The 19,078-nt window shown below is 39.9% G+C and overlaps 1 protein-coding gene across 1 annotated transcript in view; it reads right to left on the minus strand.

Moving 5' to 3' along the window:
- Positions 1-19,078, minus strand: part of LOC126298331 (dynein axonemal heavy chain 7-like) — a 1,150,327-nt gene that overhangs the window by 324,164 nt on the left and 807,085 nt on the right. Inside the window, exon 42 of the mRNA XM_049989626.1 lies at positions 1,453-1,588. Coding sequence (XP_049845583.1) covers positions 1,453-1,588 — 136 coding nt within the window. The remainder of the gene's footprint in view (positions 1-1,452; positions 1,589-19,078) is intronic.

Below are 19,078 nucleotides of genomic sequence, written 5' to 3' on the forward strand. Positions count from 1 at the left end.
AAGTTTCCCCTTCCTGGGACAATGAATTCACGGTGTTCTTATTTCAATTTCCAGGAGTGTATTTCATTTCAGTGTTGTTTCCTATTCATCTACAATTATTTTAATATTTTCAAGCATTTCCCTTGAATTACATATACATGCTACTTCTTCTTTAACTTGGGGTTAATCACTCAGTCAAATGCCTTAGAAAGGACCATAAAATTTCACAAGTCTTCTGCTTTATATCAGGGTAGTGCAAAACATGTTCAACTACATCTACTGTTATCACTTTTTTACTTTCCTTCTCTGAAACCATGTTTAGTGAGTGTAACATTTTGAATTTAATACAACATTGCAGTGTCTGTGTTGATACAAAATACAATGCAATGTGCCTTTGGACAAGAATGCATTTTCGATAAATTGTACTGCATTGACTACAGTCTATATGAAATACATGAAATGTATTCACAGTTGTAAATGTGGACAACCTTCAGCTTTATAATGCAAAGATGACAATGAAAATTTGCACCAGCCTATCGCTAGCAGTCACTTTACCATTAGGCTTCTGAGCACAACCCATGGCCAGGACAAACTTCTATATATCTTCTACTATGTGTCTACAACCTGTGCTTACATATTCATTATGTATATTCCTGGAAGGGGGAGACATTTTACTTGAATGTCGCTTGCCAGGTGTCAACGACTAAAAACACAATACTGTATTGCAGTGGCTGTGTTGTCATTACATTATAGAGCTGATGGTTGTCCATATTGGCAACTGCAAATACATTTCATGTATTTCATTATGGATGTCTGAAGAAACATTGCATTGTAATTTGGAATGACACAGGCACTGCAATAATAGTTGTATCCTCCAACACTGGGCAGGTGACTTTCAAGTAAAATGTCCTTCCTGTAAGGCATATATATAATGGATGTAGAAGTACAGGTTATAGACAAATGGTTGAAAACATACGGAAGTTTGGATTTGGCTGTGGGTCATGCTCAGATAGCCTAATGGTAAGGCAACCATTCACAGTATACATGAAATCTGGATTTTAGTCCCAGACTGGTACAAATTTTCACGGTTCTCATTCCATTATACAGCTGATGGATGTCAATGTTTGGAACTGTGAATACATTCCTTGTATTTTGAATTTATTTGTGTAACTTACAATTGTATTGTTTATTGTTGTTTCATATGATTTACACAAGTAGTGGCTGGCGATAGTGGTCTGTAGTTTCTTAAGGTGTCAGTAGCCATGAAGATAAAGGTTTCTTTTAGCTAAATGTTAGTTGAACTCCAAAGTGCTTTACCAGCTATGCTCCTACTGACCAAACCATCCTGTTACAGGGGGAACTACACCTGAATATGGACTTCCGGTCATTGTTCCAAAATTAATACCATACATAAAGAAATCAATTAGTATATATATTACAAATAGAATCAAAACAAAAACCAGAAGCTCTCACCTGAATGAAGCTGTGAATGGAGACAAATAAGCTATTACCCCACAAGCCATAAGTAAATCTCCTGCCAGTGAATTGTAGTCCCTTTGCAGCGCTTCTGCAGCTGCTGACCACCGTGCTTTCTCTCCTCCCAGGCCACCTAAATAAGTAAAAAAATAAAAATAAAATAAAGAGCTATGTTCTTATGAACCATTAATATTGATGTTATTAAAGAAAGACTACTAGAGTCATACATGTAGTGATAGGACAAAACAAAAAACTTGAATGTAAAGGAGAAACTATGCTTGTAAATCTTGAAACAACAAGAATATTAACACTTTCAGGACAGAGTGTGTTTGCCCAAAGCAGAGCAATTCGGCGGTGCTGTTCGGGTACCATATCCCTTAGGTTTCTTTTGTCTCTTATAAAATCTACTGTTTCTGACTTATCGGTGTAATTGTTTTTTTTTTTCAAATAAAACTTAAAACAGGCTCTTTGCTGGCATACTATTTTCATTATTCCATATTGCACACTTTTTGACTTGGCGGTGGTGTAAAAATAGAAAAAAGTTAAAAATTTGATTCTTTTTAACTTTTTTTAGTTGAGAGGTGATTCATTGAATTAGACATATTAAAATTATTAGTATCTTATTATTTAAGGTTTTAGCTTTAAAACAACATATAAAATACAGTTTTATCTCTTATGGGACATCCATGGGAAGAAAATAAAAAGTCCGTTTTGAGGGATAAAATTTTTTATTTATGTCAATAAACTACAAAATTTCAAAAAATACGCTTAAAACAAACGTTACAACTTTGGCATATCGATTTTTCGATAGTCCACCATGTTTTACTAAGTCCATTCGGTACTTTGCTACTTTGTGATACCTCTTAAATCACTCAGGCACATAAAGAGGAAGGTTGGATGGACAAGTTTCAACGAAAAAAGGTTTTTCGCCCTCCTGGCTTGGAGTGATCACTGTAAAATGACACAGTCACCTGAAATTTGCCAGAACAATTACCCTTTTGTCAAAATAAAGATTTACTAAGTAGGCCAAGGCCTATTAGAAAAGTGAATATCGTATCTCGAAAAACCACAAGAAAATTTTTCCCACCATTTGAGGGATTTCCTGGCAAAATGGTATTTCTCACAGTAGTGATCGGCTCTGTCTATGACTCCCATACTTGCTGTGTATTCACAAATCATTGATGGCTTCTGGATCACCTCTTCACTGCCTCCCCCCTTTTTCTGGGTGATTTCTTGCATAGCATCTTCTCCATGATAACCAGCCTTTTGTTTTTCCATGCTAGAATAGCTGCCACTGCATTCTCGAACCCCTTCACATCACCCTTTTCGACTTTTGATAGGTTTTTTCCCTTTACCAGCAAGTAAAAAAATATATGGTAAATTATGTACAGTCCTATTTTGCAAAATAATTAGTGAAATAAGCTAATTACTTCATCTGGTAAACTTTTTTGGTTTGCCATTATTGTCATGGTTAGATGAGTTTTTTCTTTCTTCAATTCCTCCGCCAACTGTAAGCTTCTAGAATCCCTGTCAGTGGTGTACATGGGTCTCCCCTGAGCTGGGCAATCTTGCTGTAGTTGAACAAACGCATGAAGGATGATTCAGAACACAAAGGGAAGTTCATGGCTCACCAAGGACTCCGTTGTAGAAGAGCCATAGTAGGGCTCAAATGTTGAAATGTATCCTATTTCGGAACTGGCCAGGATGTTAACTCGTAGACCCCACTTCGTCGATTTCTAAGGATTATAGCATTTGAACGCAATTCTACCCTTGAAACTGACAGTAGACGCATCGACTGTAATTTTTTCTCCTGGAGAAAAGTGCTTTTCACACTTGTGGTCAATGAAATCAACAACATTCTTCACTTTTCGGGTTCGAGTAGCTAACTTTGATAAGCCCTGAGGAGCCAGAGGACAAATGTGAAAGGCCCCGGAAAATTGCAAAAATCAGTCAGAGCGAAATACTTGTGGAAAAAAGTCCTGCTTTGTTGTCCAATCAGTAGAAAAGTAGGCTTTTATGTCACTTTCTTCATTCATCACCATGAAGAGAAAGGTACACCATCAAACCCACATCAGGGCAACCTTCCCATTGTGAATGGGATTTCAGGGGGCTCATTTTTCAGTCTTATGGCAGCTGTACTGGTTTGTCTCAGCCACAACATCATTCAGGTGTTCATCAGAAATATATAGCTGGAAAAAATCTTGTAAACTCCTACAATTTCTCACTGCTTCATAAATGTTTTCCCTTTGGGGCACAAAATCGATGTCATTAGGAAACTCCCCTTTTCCTGTAATATCTGTCCACCCTGAGGAGCACCACTATTCTCGCCACCACCGTCATTGAAATCACGACCATCCTCTTCATTTTCTTCAATGATGTTTTCTTCATTTTTTTCCTCATTGTCTTCTTTATTTCTCTCTTCATCTTGCTCTTCATTTTCCTCTTTATCATCTTTTTCGTCATTATCACTACTTCCTAACCACTCACTCTCACCATCATCTTCATCTACATTCCACTCTTCATTACTGTCATACAGCAAACTCTCAATATTCTTATGAGATAAACGAGCCATAATTATGTAGCCACTAACACAAAAATCACCACTTCATTCAGAAGACAATATATAACTGAAGCGCAAACATAAATATGACTGCAGGTGTCACGCGAACTCCCAAGCAACAGTGCGACCAATTAACAGATCACTGAGGGAAAGACTGGGAGGAGAGGGGTTGAACATGTGCCAATCACCCACACTCTGCATATAGTTCACATTTTTCCAAACAGAATGTGCCCCGTCATGTGTCAATACTCTAAGCCAGGCCCTAGATACAGCACTGAGTGAGTGACGCGACAATCCCTCATGTATACGGGCGGCATGTCCCAAAAGGGTTAATGGAATTTAACTGTTACTTATACTTTCTGTCATTCCACACAAAGCATATGTCGATGCTTTAAACATAATACGTCTTGCAATTTACATTTTTGTTACATACCCCTAAACATGAGAAATTTTTATTATTTAAATTTTTGAAACAGGCCATCCTTTTTGTCTGTCACCTTTCTGCAGATGTGGCAGCAATCAACCATTTCATTCTGGAATAGGCCAAACTGTTGTAAGCAAAGTCACTTTGCTGACCAAACCTTGCTGCAGGATTAACTGAATTGTAATATAGAGGGTTCTTGGAGACATGGTTGAGTAACATCTGCCTCTTCTGTTCTGAGATGCTGATTTGAGCACGCACTAAAAAACTTAGTCCTCAGCTATTTCTGAATTATATATATATATATATATATATATAGACACACATTATGTCTACATCAAAATCGAACTCTGAGGCAAAATGATGTTACATTTTTGTTCACATCAGAGACATAAGTGGGAATCCTCAACTAATTGTTATACATATAAAATGCTGAAGCAGTGGCATGAAAATGATATGTATATTTAATGCTTCTATAAAGGACTGGTAAATAAAAATTCCTACATTTTGTCCACAACAGTCATATAAACATAAAATGGATGAAGTGCAACACTTAATTTACTTGTTCTTCCTATCTGTCAGCACTCAGCTCATAAAATACTTTATATCTGTGTAACTTCCTCCTTCCTGTATCTCTTATTTTTATTCCTTTTTGTGATTTTTATTTATAATTGTTTTTCATTTTCTGAATGATTGTTACAGACAGATTTGATAATGATGTAAGTGTATTGTGAAACCGTTGTTAGTATATGCAATAGCTTAGGCAGTCATCTTCATGAGGCTTGAATATATAGTTAACATATAATAATTACTGAACTGTTTCAAGCTGTGACAGAATGTTACTCAATATTAATCACTTGAAATAGTGAGCAGGAACAAACATTATGACCACTAAACTCAAAATAAAGAAATTAAAACAGTTAAGACGATTTGCAGCAAAGCCCTGATCTAAAAGGTGGATTAAATTAAATTGATTGTACCCATTGATCAATAAAATGAATTTTCAAGACATATACACCATTTAAAATTTGATATTCTAATGTAGTCAATTGCATCATGTTAATTATTATAAAGTAAAGATTGCTAACAATTTTAGTAAAAGGTTTATAAATAATAGCAATATATAATTTTTTGTATGTTTTACTGAATCTAAAATCCCATAAAAATTTGTTGCTCTTAACCATTTCATTGCAGTATCAAAACAAGCAAATATTTCTTAGGTAAAATAGCTACATGTGTCTATGGGATGCCAGTAAAATCTTTATTAGTTTAGATTCGCATCACTGATTGTATAACAGAGTAAGGTGGGTCTATTCTACTTCTTATTTTTCTAGTCCCAGGATCAGTATTATATTTTTCCTTTTCTGGTGTATTTTGATTAGTAGTAAACTTATGATAATTGCTCAAAACAGTGAATTATTTAGTCATACTACCCTTAATTAATATGTAGAAATTTGTCTTGGAGAGTCTAAATTTTTATGAATTTGAATACTCAATCCTGGCAAGTCTCTAGATAGATTCCAGGCAGGACAGTGTCACACTGTTCATGTTTTAATGTTAAAAAAATTTATCGAAGCAGGAAACCAAATGAAGCAGGAAACATCATTTGCTTTCATTTACATACCATATATGATATGGTCTGGAGGCATTTGCTGCTTTGACAGTGCATGGGCACTGTCAACATGTACCACTATCCTTTTGAAGATTTCCTGAGAGTTGCAAATGGTGTGAGAAGTAAAATACCATGATATTTCTTTATAGCTATTTTTATTTGTGTGATATTATTCTAGAGACCTGTGTCCAAGAATTGATATCTAGTAGATAAGTAATCTTTGTATATGTATAACATAAAATTTATTCCAAAACTCTCAATGTATACCACATAATAAATAAAAAAGTTCATTAAAACTAACCACAGTGCCACCTAACTCAGTCTAGACATCTTAAGCCAGTACTTCCATAAATAGAGGTTACAACCTAACTCCAACAAAACAGAAGTTCCCAAGTTTTCATCTGTCCAATACATTGATACACAGAGCCCCTGATGTCCATTTTGAGGTATATAAACTGCATCATAACGTGCATCCCAATACATTTGACAGGACACTATTTTTTTGTAGAACACTTGATGTGAAAATCTGCTGGCTTAAGGGCAGATATAACATTTTTCAGGTATTGACACTTGGACTGGTATACTTAGCAACCTAGTACTTTGCTTCTGTATGGCTTAATAGCCCATATGTGTAACATATGTATTTACAACTTAATGAAAATATGCACACTGTTTGTGGGTCAGTATGATCTACTCCCACATACTGGTTATCTATCTTGGGTTACATTCTACCTCCTAATATCAGATTGTAGACTGTGCTGCTAGGTGAATACCAGAAGATTGTCGATAACAGAAACTATATAATATTGAATGGTGTATTTTTTGTGAAGCAAAAAAAGATTAAGATCAACAACAAAACTGTCCTCCACAATGTTGACACTACCCAGAATCTAGGAGAAACTCCCTGTATTTCACCAGCCTTGGGCAATCTGGAATAGTCCGAACCACATTTGAACAAGCCATTGAAGCTATGGAGACATTTACCACAAGTAGAACAAATCATCATTGCTATCTGGTTCAAATGGCTCTGAGCACTATGGAACTTAACATCTATGGTCATCAGTCCCCTTGCTGTCTGGTGACTGTGGTGCTAAATAACACATGCGGACACCGCACAGCCACAGACTGCTCAGGACAACTTTGGCGCGCAAATCCCTGCCACACCGACGCCTCCTACAATCGCCAGAGCACCCACAAGCATTGGACAGGTGTTGATCAGTCTGCCTCCCTTTTGGCCCCGTGACCCTGTAATGTGGTTCAGCCAAGTGGAGGCGGTCTTTATGAGCACCCACATAACCTGCGACCTGGCAAAATTTGTACACATAGTGAGCCAGTTTGATCAGAACTACGCGGCTGAAGTGCAGGATATAACCACCGCCCCGCCGATGCAGTCATCCTACAAACGACTCAAGGAGGATCTGATTCGGCGGATCTCGTCGTCCGAGGAACAAGTGCACCAACTGCTGCGGCAAGAGGAATGCAACGACCGGAGGCCCTCACAGTGCCTGCCCCACTTGCAGAGCCTCGCACAGTCCGACATGGTGCCAGATTCTCTGTTACGCACTATCTGGGTGTGCAGTATCCCAGCTCAGGTGCAGGCAGTGATAACAGCACAGACGGAGATGCAGCAGGACACCTTCGCTAACTTGGCCAACCGGGTGCACGATGCGCTGACAACAGCGCCTAGCAGCACGACCTCGGCAGCTTACGACACCGCCCCCCTACCTCCGTGGTGGCATGCGCCTCCTGCAGCCACATCAGAAGCCAATCTGCAACAGCTAGTGCAAACTTGGTCACACAAGTGGCAGCTCTCTCCACATAAGTGGACTGGTTGGCACGCTCACAGCAAGAGGGCAGCACGCACCACAGCAGCAGCAGAGCAGGCTACAGGCGGCGCAACTCGAGCAGCCAGCAACACAGCAACAGCCACTCCTACGTTACCCCGCAGACGTCAGAGCAGGCACAAACCGGCTATTGCTGGTACCACGCTCGCTTTGTCAACAAAGCAACCAGGTGCCACTCCCCTTGCTTACACCAAAACGCCAGCTGCGACAGGGCCTAGGCGCACCCGGCTGCAGTGCGATATCAAAGCATATTTTTGTCACGGAACAGGGTGTGGGTGTGAGGTATCTTGTCGACACAGGTTCGGAACTTTCGATATTCCTCCGTTCTATGTTACGAGAATGCAGGCTGCCCGAGGCACTCTCCCTCACAGGGGCGAACAATTCAGCTATTAAAGCTTACGGCACACACAGCCGCAATTTAGATCTAGCTCTACGCCACATATTCTCATGGACTTTTACTGTGGCTGATGTTAATGAGCCGATTCTGGGTGCGGACTTTCTCAGCCAATACGGGCTGCTAGCCAACGTCTCAAACAGCCAGCTCATCGACACAACAACAAATTTAAAGATAGCGGGACAGCACCAGCAGGCCTCATTCTACAGTGTTAAAGCTGTGAAGTGCCCCGGACCTTACGCTGACATCCTTGAAAAATTCCCCAACGTCACCCGCCCAGCCGGCGCACCAAGAGACATTAAACATTCGATGGAGCACCACATAATAACAACACCTGGACCCCCCACATCGTGTCGCCCACGTCGACTCATGCCCGATAGGCTTGCAGCGGCAAAGGCAGAATTCGAAGACATGCTGCGGCAAGCCATCGTTCGACCATCGATTAGCCCATGGTCAGCAACATCACACTTAGTACCCAAAAAAGACAATTCATGGCGCCCGTGTGGACACTATCGCGCCCTTAATTCACGAACAGTGCCGGACCGATACCCAGTCCCATACCTGCAAACTTCAGTTATGCTTTTGCAGGCTGCGCGGTGTTCATCAAGATTGAATGTGCAAAGGCGTACACCCAAATTCCGGTGGCGCAATAAGACATTAAGAAAACAGCTATTGTAACGCCCTTTGGACTTTTCGAAAGCCTGTGGACGACCTTCGGTTTTGCAATGATGCCCAGACTTGGCAGCAGTTCCTGGACGGCGTTTTGCAAGGCTTGCCATTTTGTTTCGCCTACCTCAACGACGTCCTGGTGTATTCCATGTTGTCCGAGCTACACCGCTGCCACCCAACAACCGTCTTTCAGTGCCTGAGTGAAGCCGGCATCGTTATTAAACCAGCGAAATGCGAATTCGGTGTGACGGAAATTGAGTTCCTTGGCCACTTAATTACCCGAACCAGATCGACGCCACTACTGGAGAAAGTGCAAGCGATTCTAAACATGCCGTGTCCACAGACACACAAAGAATTACACCGTTAGCTCGGCATGTTGAACTTCTATTGTCGACACCTGCTCAACACTGCTGCCGTGCAAGATCCATTGGCGATCTCAAAGGGAAAGATCCCTGTGAATTGGACGGATGCAACGGAGCAGTGCTGCATGGACTCAAAACGAAATATAGCACAAGCGATGCTGCTCACGCACCCAGTACATGACGCAGACTTGGCTGTAGTCGTGGATGCCGGACAGGCTGCCATTGGTGCGGCGCTACAATAGCGCGTCGGCGGGAGCTGGCAGCCTCTGGGTTTGTTTCTAAAAAGCTGTCCGAATCGCAGCGCATTTGGAGCGCATATGACAGAGAGTTGCTTGCGGTGTATGCGGCGGTGAAATACTCCCGACCGTCCGTAGAGGCCCGACAATTCGTAATTTTCACTGACCACAAACCGATTACCCACTCGTTCCAGAACAACCACACTAAGTGTTCACCGCGCCAACCTCAGCAGTTGGAGTATGTGTCGCAATTCACGACAGACATCCGACACATTTCGGGGATAGACAATATCGTCACCTATTGTTTGTCCCGAGCGTGTGCCGTTATCTCACCCCCTGTGAACTTTGAGGACGTCGCCCAAGTACAGGAGAGTGATGATGAACTGTACCGCTTCCGTCACAACACTTCCAGCAGCCTACAACTGGAGCTGGTGCCTGTCCCCGGCTCTGCAATGAAGATTTGGTGTGAGATCTCAACTGGCACGCACAGACTGTTCCTTCCGGAGAAATTCCGGCGCAGTGCCTTTGACCGCATCCACGGACTGTCACACCCCGGCACCAACACCACTGTGACGCTCATGGCTGTGAATTTCGTCTGGCCTGGGCTTCGGAAGGATTGCCGCGAATGGGCGCGCACTTCCACGGCATGTCAGTGCACCAAAGTTGGGAGGCACACCAATGCACCCGTGGGCACCTTCCCTGACGCGAGACGCCGATTTGCACACGTGCACATGGACCTCGTCGGCCCGCTTCCTCTCTCTCCTGGCAAGTGGTAACTGTTAACTATGGTGGACCGCTTCACTCGCTGGCTAGAAGCAACGTCCGTCACGGACATCACTGCCGAGACTGTCGCCACCCCATTCGTCGCTACCTGGGTGGCACGCTTCGTATGTCCCATTCAAGTGACAACTGACCGTGGCCACCAGTTCGACGGCGTGTTGTTCACACACTTTGCCAGACTATGTGGCATCCGGTTACACAGGACAACAAGCTACCATCCGGCGTCGAATGGCATGGTCGAACAGTTCCACATGACTCTGAAAGACGCCCTAACTTGCCACGACACATCGTCTCCAGAGCACTGCCACTGGTGCTGCTAGAACTGCGAGTAACGCCGAAGGAGGAGATCGATGCGTCACCTGCCGACCTCGTATACGGCAGCCCTTGAACACAGTGGGTGGGTACGGCAATAAAGTCGGTTCACCGCACATTAATGACCGTAAGCGGTGGTACCACACGTCCCCGCTTCAGGTTCTTGTGTAATCATCCTCTTTAAGGAAATAGTCATTGTTTACTATACGCAAATCAGATGAAGTTGAAATTTTCTATGAGCCACTAGTTATTTTCCAACATGAATAAAACTTATTTGAAACTCTTCTTTCTTTTCTACTCAATAATCAGTTTTTCCAAAAACTCTATATCTCAAAAGTTATTTGTGTTCAAAATTTTTGTACTCTAGAAATTTCTGGTCATAAATTGTTATTACTTCCAAAATTCAGTACCATAGTTCTGTAGCCCAAATTTTTCTGATTCGAAAAATGCTTACTTTCATTAAAGTAACTTGTAGTCTGTTAATTATTCAAATCATAAAATTCCACTTTCTCAAACTTTTGATGGGGATTGGGAATCCCTGTGTACCCTAAAATCAACCTCATACAGTAGTACCTATGGTTTTTGCCATTTTCTGTTTATATCTCTGTGCGTGGTCAATATTCCCTGTTTGTCCTATTTGGAAGAGGTCCCACAAACTTGAGCAGTACAGTGAAGTAGCAAAAGCCATCTCCGAAAATTATGTAGGACCACCTTTTGCCTGGTATAATGCAACAGGTTGAGGTTGCATCGATCACCTAGTCACTGGAAGTGCCCTTTAGAAATATTTAGCCATGCTGCCTCTCTGTGCCCATAATTGTGAAATACACTCCTGGAAATGGAAAAAAGAACACATTGACACCGGTGTGTCAGACCCAGCATACTTGCTCCAGACACTGCGAGAGGGATGTACAAGCAATGATCACACACACGACACAGCGGACACACCAGGAACCGCGGTGTTGGCCGTCGAATGGCGCTAGCTGCGCAGCATTTGTGCACCGCCGCCGTCAGTGTCAGCCAGTTTGCCGTGGCATACGGAGCTCCATCGCAGTCTTTAACACTGGTAGCATGCCGCGACAGTGTGGACGTGAACGGTATGTGCAGTTGACGGACTTTGAGCGAGAGCGTATAGTCGGCATGCGGGAGGCCGGGTGGACGTACCGCCGAATTGCTCAACACGTGGGGCGTGAGGTCTCCACAGTACATCGATGTTGTCGCCAGTGGTCGGCGGAAGGTGCACGTGCCCGTCGACCTGGGACCGGACCGCAGCGACGCACGGATGCACGCCAAGACCGTAGGATCCTACGCAGTGCCGTAGGGGACCGCACCGCCACTTCCCAGCAAATTAGGGACACTGTTGCTCCTGGGGTATCGGCGAGGACCATTCGCAACCGTCTCCATGAAGCTGGGCTACGGTCCCGCACACCGTTAGGCCGTCTTCCGCTCACGCCCCAACATCATGCAGCCCGCCTCCAGTGGTGTCGCGACAGGCGTGAATGGAGGGACGAATGGAGACGTGTCGTCTTCAGCGATGAGAGTCGCTTCTGCCTTGGTGCCAATGATGGTCGTATGCGTGTTTGGTGCCGTGCAGGTGAGCGCCACAATCAGGACTGCATACGACCGAGGCACACAGGGCCGACACCCGGCATCATGGTGTGGGAAGCGATCTCCTACACTGGCCGTACACCTCTGGTGATCGTCGAGGGGACACTGAATAGTGCACAGTACATCCAAACCGTCATCGAACCCAACGTTCTACCATTCCTAGACCGGCAAGGGAACTTGCTGTTCCAACAGGACAATGCACGTCCGCATGTATCCCGTGCCACTCAACGTGCTCTAGAAGGTGTAAGTCAACTACCCTCGCCAGCAAGATCTCCGGATCTGTCCCCCATTGAGCATGTTTGGGACTGGATGAAGCGTCGTCTCACGCGATCTTCATGTCCAGCACGAACGCTGGTCCAACCGAGGCACCAGGTGGAAATGGCATGTCAAGCCGTTCCACAGGGCTACATCCAGCATCTCGACGATCGTCTCCATGGGAGAATAGCAGCATGCATGGTTGCGAAAGGTGGATATACACTGTACTAGTGCCGACATTGTGCATGCTCTGTTGCCTGTGTCTATGTGCCTGTGGTTCTGTCAGTGTGATCATGTGATGTATCTGACCCCAGGAATGTGTCAATAAAGTTTCCCCTTCCTGGGACAATGAATTCACGGTGTTCTTATTTCAATTTCCAAGAGTGTATATAAGATTTTCTACATGAAATGACATATCAATATTTTCCCATATATGTTAAATAGGATCATGTCAGGTGCTCTGTATGGCCAAATTATTCGTTCAGATTATCTATAATGTTCTTCAAATCAATCATGAACCATTGTAGCACTTGCATTATTCATCTGATGACATATCCCATTAATGCCAAATTTTGCTACACTCTCATAATGGATACATTCATTGTATCCCACATTGATTTCTGTGGTTATTTTATGCAGTGTTGCTTATCTGTTACTACTGATAATCATACACAAACTTTGCAGCTCTCTGTCATTAAGTGAAGGCTGTTGCCCACTGTGTTGCTCAGGGTGAGAGGTAATGTTTAAAATTCAGTATTCTTGGCACAATCTTGACATTATTGATTCCCTAATGATTTCTGAAATGGAATGTCCCATGTGTCTCACTCCAACTACCATTTAGTGTTGAAAGTCAGTTAATTCCCTTCATGCAGCCGCAATCATTTCCTTAATCTTTTCTTGGGAAACACTTGGGTACAAGTGATGGCGCTTCCAATGCACTGCCCATTTACACTTTGTGTACAAGATACTATTGCCATCTGTATATGTGCACAATGCTGTCCTATGACTCTTGTCACCTCAGTGTATTTTAGTATTGTCACATGAGTGATTTGTAAGTAATCTTCTTTGTAGACTGATTGCAGTTCTCCAGCATTCTACAACAAACCAAAAACCACCATCTGCTTTACCCATGACTGAAACTATGTGATTGTTCCATTTTATAACCCTACAAAGTGTTATACCCAGGTATTTAATGTGTTTACTGATTTCAGCTGTGATGCATTGATATTACAACCATAGGAAACTATGATTTTATAATTTTGTGAAAGGCACAATTTATGTTTCTGAACACTTAAAGCAAGTTATCAGTCTTTGCACCACTTTGAAATCTTATCAAGACCCAACTGAATATTGGAGCTTCTTCAGACAGTACTTCAATATGGATAACTGAATTATCTGCAAAAAGTCCCATTGTCCACAAGGTCAATTAATATATGGCATGAACAGCCAGGGTCCCAACACAATTCCCTGGATCATACCCAGAGTTACTTCTGCATCTGTTGATGACTCTCCATTTGTGGTGCTGAGTCAAATTCTTTTCAGACATCAACAACTACTGCATCTGCCTGACTGCTTTGACCTAAAGCTTTCAGTGTGTCTTACGAAAAAAGTGCAAGTTTGGTTTTGCATGTAGGTGATTTCGGAATTCATGTTATCTGGTGTGGAAAAGGTCATTGTGTTTGAGATATCGCATTATGTATTATAGTTGAAAGTGGGGCTAACTCAGCCACAAATTCAGTATAGAATGTGTTAGGGATTCCATTGAAGCCTGGAGCCTCATCAAATATTAACAATTTTAGCTGTTTCTCAACACCACTAATAAACTTATTTACTCATCTTTTCAGTGGTACAAGGATTAAAATGGGGCAATTCTACTGAATTTTTTTTTTTTTTTTTTTTTTTTTTTTTTTTGCAAAAAGCATATGGAAATGGAGTTCAAGATTTTACTTTTGCTTTGCTATGCTCAGTTTCAATTCCTGTCACATCTGTAAGTCATGCACACTAACTTTGTTGTTGTTAACATATGGTCTGAATTGCTTTGGGTTTTGTAAAAGATCATCTGGCAATATCTCACCAAGGCAGTCATTAAAGGCTTCCCATGTCACTCTCTGGACAGCCGAAGGCATTTCGTTCAGCATCTCTCTGACTATAACCCCATGTTTTGTTTCAACTATATTGCACAGTAGTAACTGTTTCTTTAGAAGTGCCTTTAGAGTGGCTGTATACCATGGACAGTCCGTTTCACTAAGTACTGCTCTACTGAGTACATATCTGTCCATATCTGTCTAACACCACTGCTTATTCTGTCTCTGTTCCTTTAAATTTTCATGATTTTTATACTACCATCCGACATATAATTTCAAGAAAATATATTTTCTGACATTATGCATATCTGTAAATAGGGTGAAAGAGAGTCACTCAGTTTCTGTTTAGCTACCAAAAGAAAACATTATATTATATGTCATTCGGATGCTATCATTCATTTTGTAGGCATCATGGAATTTTCAATTTCCGATCCACTGTTATATGATAATATCATGTAGGCAGTCTATATTTAGCTATCAAAATTAATGGTTTATGTCTGCAGCATCTAAATCAATGTGTTATTCTGCCACCAAACTTTGTAATAGTGTACTTATTTTTGTAACATATAATAGGTATGCCTGATGTATAGGCACAAAACGTATTAGTTGATAAACAATCACTCTCTTGTTGCTATCCTGTTTTGGTGTATTCTGTTAGAAGCAGTGCCTCAGCACAAGTGGTCACAGAAACTGTATAAATACCCATCATTTTCAGTAGAGGTATTTACAATCTGGCAGCACCTACTGCGACAGAGGAGGTCCAAGCTAGGTGTGGGTGATGTTTTTTCAAGCTGCCGCCACGAGTATTGGACTCCACCCCTGATCATCCATGTCCCAGTTCTGGGCCCACTCTAAGGAACATGGCACCTTCCTACTGGTGGACCACCTCGGACTAACTTCAGCTGTAGATGGACTTCTGACTCAAAGGGCAGCTGTTTTTGAAAAGGGCAGAGCAGTTGCCCAACACCCTGTATTATTGCTGTATGCCTCCACTTGCAAGTGCGTGCACCCCTGCTGGGAGCTGTCTTCTACTGCAAGAACCTCAGTCGATTTCCATATCTGCAGGCACACATTGTCTGACTTCTAAGGTCATCCCAAGATTGTGCATGAGCTGCCACAGGCATCCCGCAGCAGCTGTTGCATCAAAACCACTGGCTAGACTGCATGTCACACACAACAAGGGATGGGAATCACTACAGAAACTTACTATCAGTGCTGAAGATTCTTTTATAATAAAATATTTAACTGTCAATGCTTCAGATACTACCAGTCAGCATCCTGATGTCAACCCACAACCTAGAATCAACCCTGCCTCATTAAATGCCATCCATCTGTGACCTGTACATTTTAGCATCAGAAACAACTCTGAGACAGACATCAGCAGCCAGATCCAGCATCACATAGCAGCCACTATGGTCAGCAGTGAAAATTCCAGTGGGGTGAGTGGATGAACTGGTTCAAATGGCTCTGAGCACTGTGGGACTTAACATCTTAGGTCATCAGTCCCCTAGAACTTAGAACTACTTAAACCTAACTAACCTAAGCACATCACACACATCCATGCCTGAGGCAGGATTCGAACCTGCGACCGTAGCAGTCATATGGTTCCGGACTGAAGCACCTAGAACCACACGGCCACCGCAGCCGGTGTGGATGAACTGTTTTGTTTCCTTTTCCTACTTTTGTGTGCAGAGGATGAGTTCTAGGCAGGGGTGTAATTGTAACAAGAAAGTAAAATAGTAGTAGATTTAAGGGGTTCCTGGACCAAAGAGCATGTTTTTGTAAAAATTCCTTTATGTTAATCAAGATTTTAGATTTGCTGTGCACCTTACTAAAATATGTCTGTACCAAAGAAAGAAATTTCGATTTTATTCAGAAAATAAAAAACCTAATAAATTTTTTCTTTATATACAAGTTCTCCCATATTGTTCTTATCTATACCCACAAATGAAATTCTCATTTATATAAAAATATAAAAATACAACAAATTTTTTTTCTTCACAAATAACTTCTACCAAATCTGGTCTACCTCTACCAACGACTGAAATTTTCATTTAATGACTCAATGATACATTTCAACAGTAAACATTCTAATTTTTAAGAACCTAATTTTCTGTAAATAAAAAGTAAAAAAAAAATTACTCTTTAAGTTGAGCTTTTTCAAAACTTAGAAAATGAAGCAAAACTTTGAAAAAGATGTATGTGGTTAAATGCATTTAGAAAATTGTAAAAAAATGGTTAATCAAACATAAGGAGGCAAGATAATTTCGCATTTATTGACTATTTTAATGTGAAAGAAACGGAGAAGAGAGGACAAAGATATAAAAATGTAAAAGAACTTTGAACAATTTGTAAAACGAGAAAATTAAAAAATTATTCTAAATTCAGTAAATAAGATTTCATCCATTTTATTGTAAATCCTGTTTCAATATTAATAATAATGATACTGAATTGAACAAAAAATCCTTAACAGAACTTCATAAAATCTGTAAAACGAAAAAATTAAAAAAATATTCTAAACATAGCAAAGGACAATTAATCAATTTTATCAAAAACTCTGAGGGCAATGTTAATAATAAGGATAACGAATTGAATAAAAAATCTTTAATATATCTAGGACGAATTTTTAAAACGAAAAAATTAAAAAACCATTTCAATTTAATAAACTCCAATTAATCACTCTTATCAAAAGATGAGAGGGTAATTATAATATCGAAATATACGAAAATTATTCTCAGAAGCTTCTAGTAGACAAATATGAAGGAATTAAACATAAAAAGAAAATTTTTCTACATGGTGACGAATTTTTTAAGAAGTCTACACGAATTAAGAGACAACTATTAAATGTGGTACAATTAATAATATCGGTAATATTGTTGAACCACAAGAATTTTTAATCGCATTAAAGAAGAAGTAATCACTAAACTTAAGAATATTTTAATACAAAGAACAGTGATTATAGATGATATAAAATTTTATTCTAACTTTGAAAGACAAGACGAAATACAAGAAATTAATTGTAAAACAAATAAGATGTTTTTACTAAGAACAAGAGATTTAGAAGCTTATTATCAAGAATCAACAAATAAACTATTAACTTGAATGGAAGAAACACAAAGAAAGAATCTAGTTGGTCTTTATTTTATACAAATAGATTAGAATTAAGTGTTAACACAAACAGTCGATTTTCTGGTTCTTATAATATCAGTTTACCAAAAGAAATTAAATAAAAAAGTGTAACAAGTGTTCTAAATAAGGTCTAAGAATATTTCCTTCATTCAATAAAATCAGCTTTATATCCCGAAATTGGTCATATGGAATTATTTGATAAGAATTAGATAAAATTTTTGAAAAAGAAAAAATCAATTTTCCTGTATAATTAACAGATGTTAAAAATTTGAAAAGAAGTCAAATATTTCCATTAATATTTATCCTTATGATAAAAATTATACTCTATATCCTCATAACCATACAGAAAATAAACAAGAAAAACATGTTAACTTTCTTTTAATTCGAAAAGAAAATAATTCTCATTATTGTTACATTAAGGATTTATCTGGATCAATTAAATCATGAACAACATAATACAAATGCTTAGATATGCCTGTAGAAGGTAAAAAATTTAAATTTGAAAAATATAAAGATTCATTATTAGTACCTTTTGCACTTTACACTAATTTTAAATGATTATTAAGAGATGTTAACGCTTCTCAAATGAATCATGTTCAAGCTTATATTAATAAATATCAAAAACATATGCTGTTTTGATTTACTTACAATATCAAATATTCTAACAGTGATTATAAAAAACCTATAATGTATACTGGCAAAGATGCAAAAAAAAAATTCATTCAAATGTTAAAACAAGAACCTAGAGATGTTGCTGAGATATGTGACCAAAATGTTCCGATGATAATGACAAATGAAGATAAAACTTTGAAAACTAAAAACTTGTTTATATGTGAAAAAGAATTTACTAAAGAGGGGAAAAAATATCATTGTCATTTAACAGGAATATATTGAGGTGCATCACATGCAGACTGTATTCTTAATTATCAAAATCCTAAATTTGTCACTGGTTATATTCAGAAATTACTCAAAAAATTAAAGCTGTTCCAAACAATGAACAGAAATACATTTCATTCAGTAAAACAGTTGAACATGGGTTAAAATGAAGATTTTTGGACATGTTTAAATTCATGCCCTTAAATACAGATAAATTATCTTCTTAACTTAAAAAACATCAGTTTAAGGAAATACCGAATTGTTTTAAAGCTGAACTATCAGATTTAATAATTGAAAAAAGATATTTGCCTTACGAAATATAGATTCTGAGGAAAAATTGTAAGAAACGAAATTACCTAAGGAAGATGTTTTTATTCAAGAATTAGTACATCAAATAGTCGGCTACATCCATACCTATCAGAGTAAAATTACTGATCTACTGGATCCACAAGCATATAGGAAGCCGAATAAGGACCCCAATAAC

Source organism: Schistocerca gregaria, chromosome X (assembly GCF_023897955.1).
Source record: "Schistocerca gregaria isolate iqSchGreg1 chromosome X, iqSchGreg1.2, whole genome shotgun sequence".
NCBI classification, from domain to species: domain Eukaryota; kingdom Metazoa; phylum Arthropoda; class Insecta; order Orthoptera; family Acrididae; genus Schistocerca; species Schistocerca gregaria.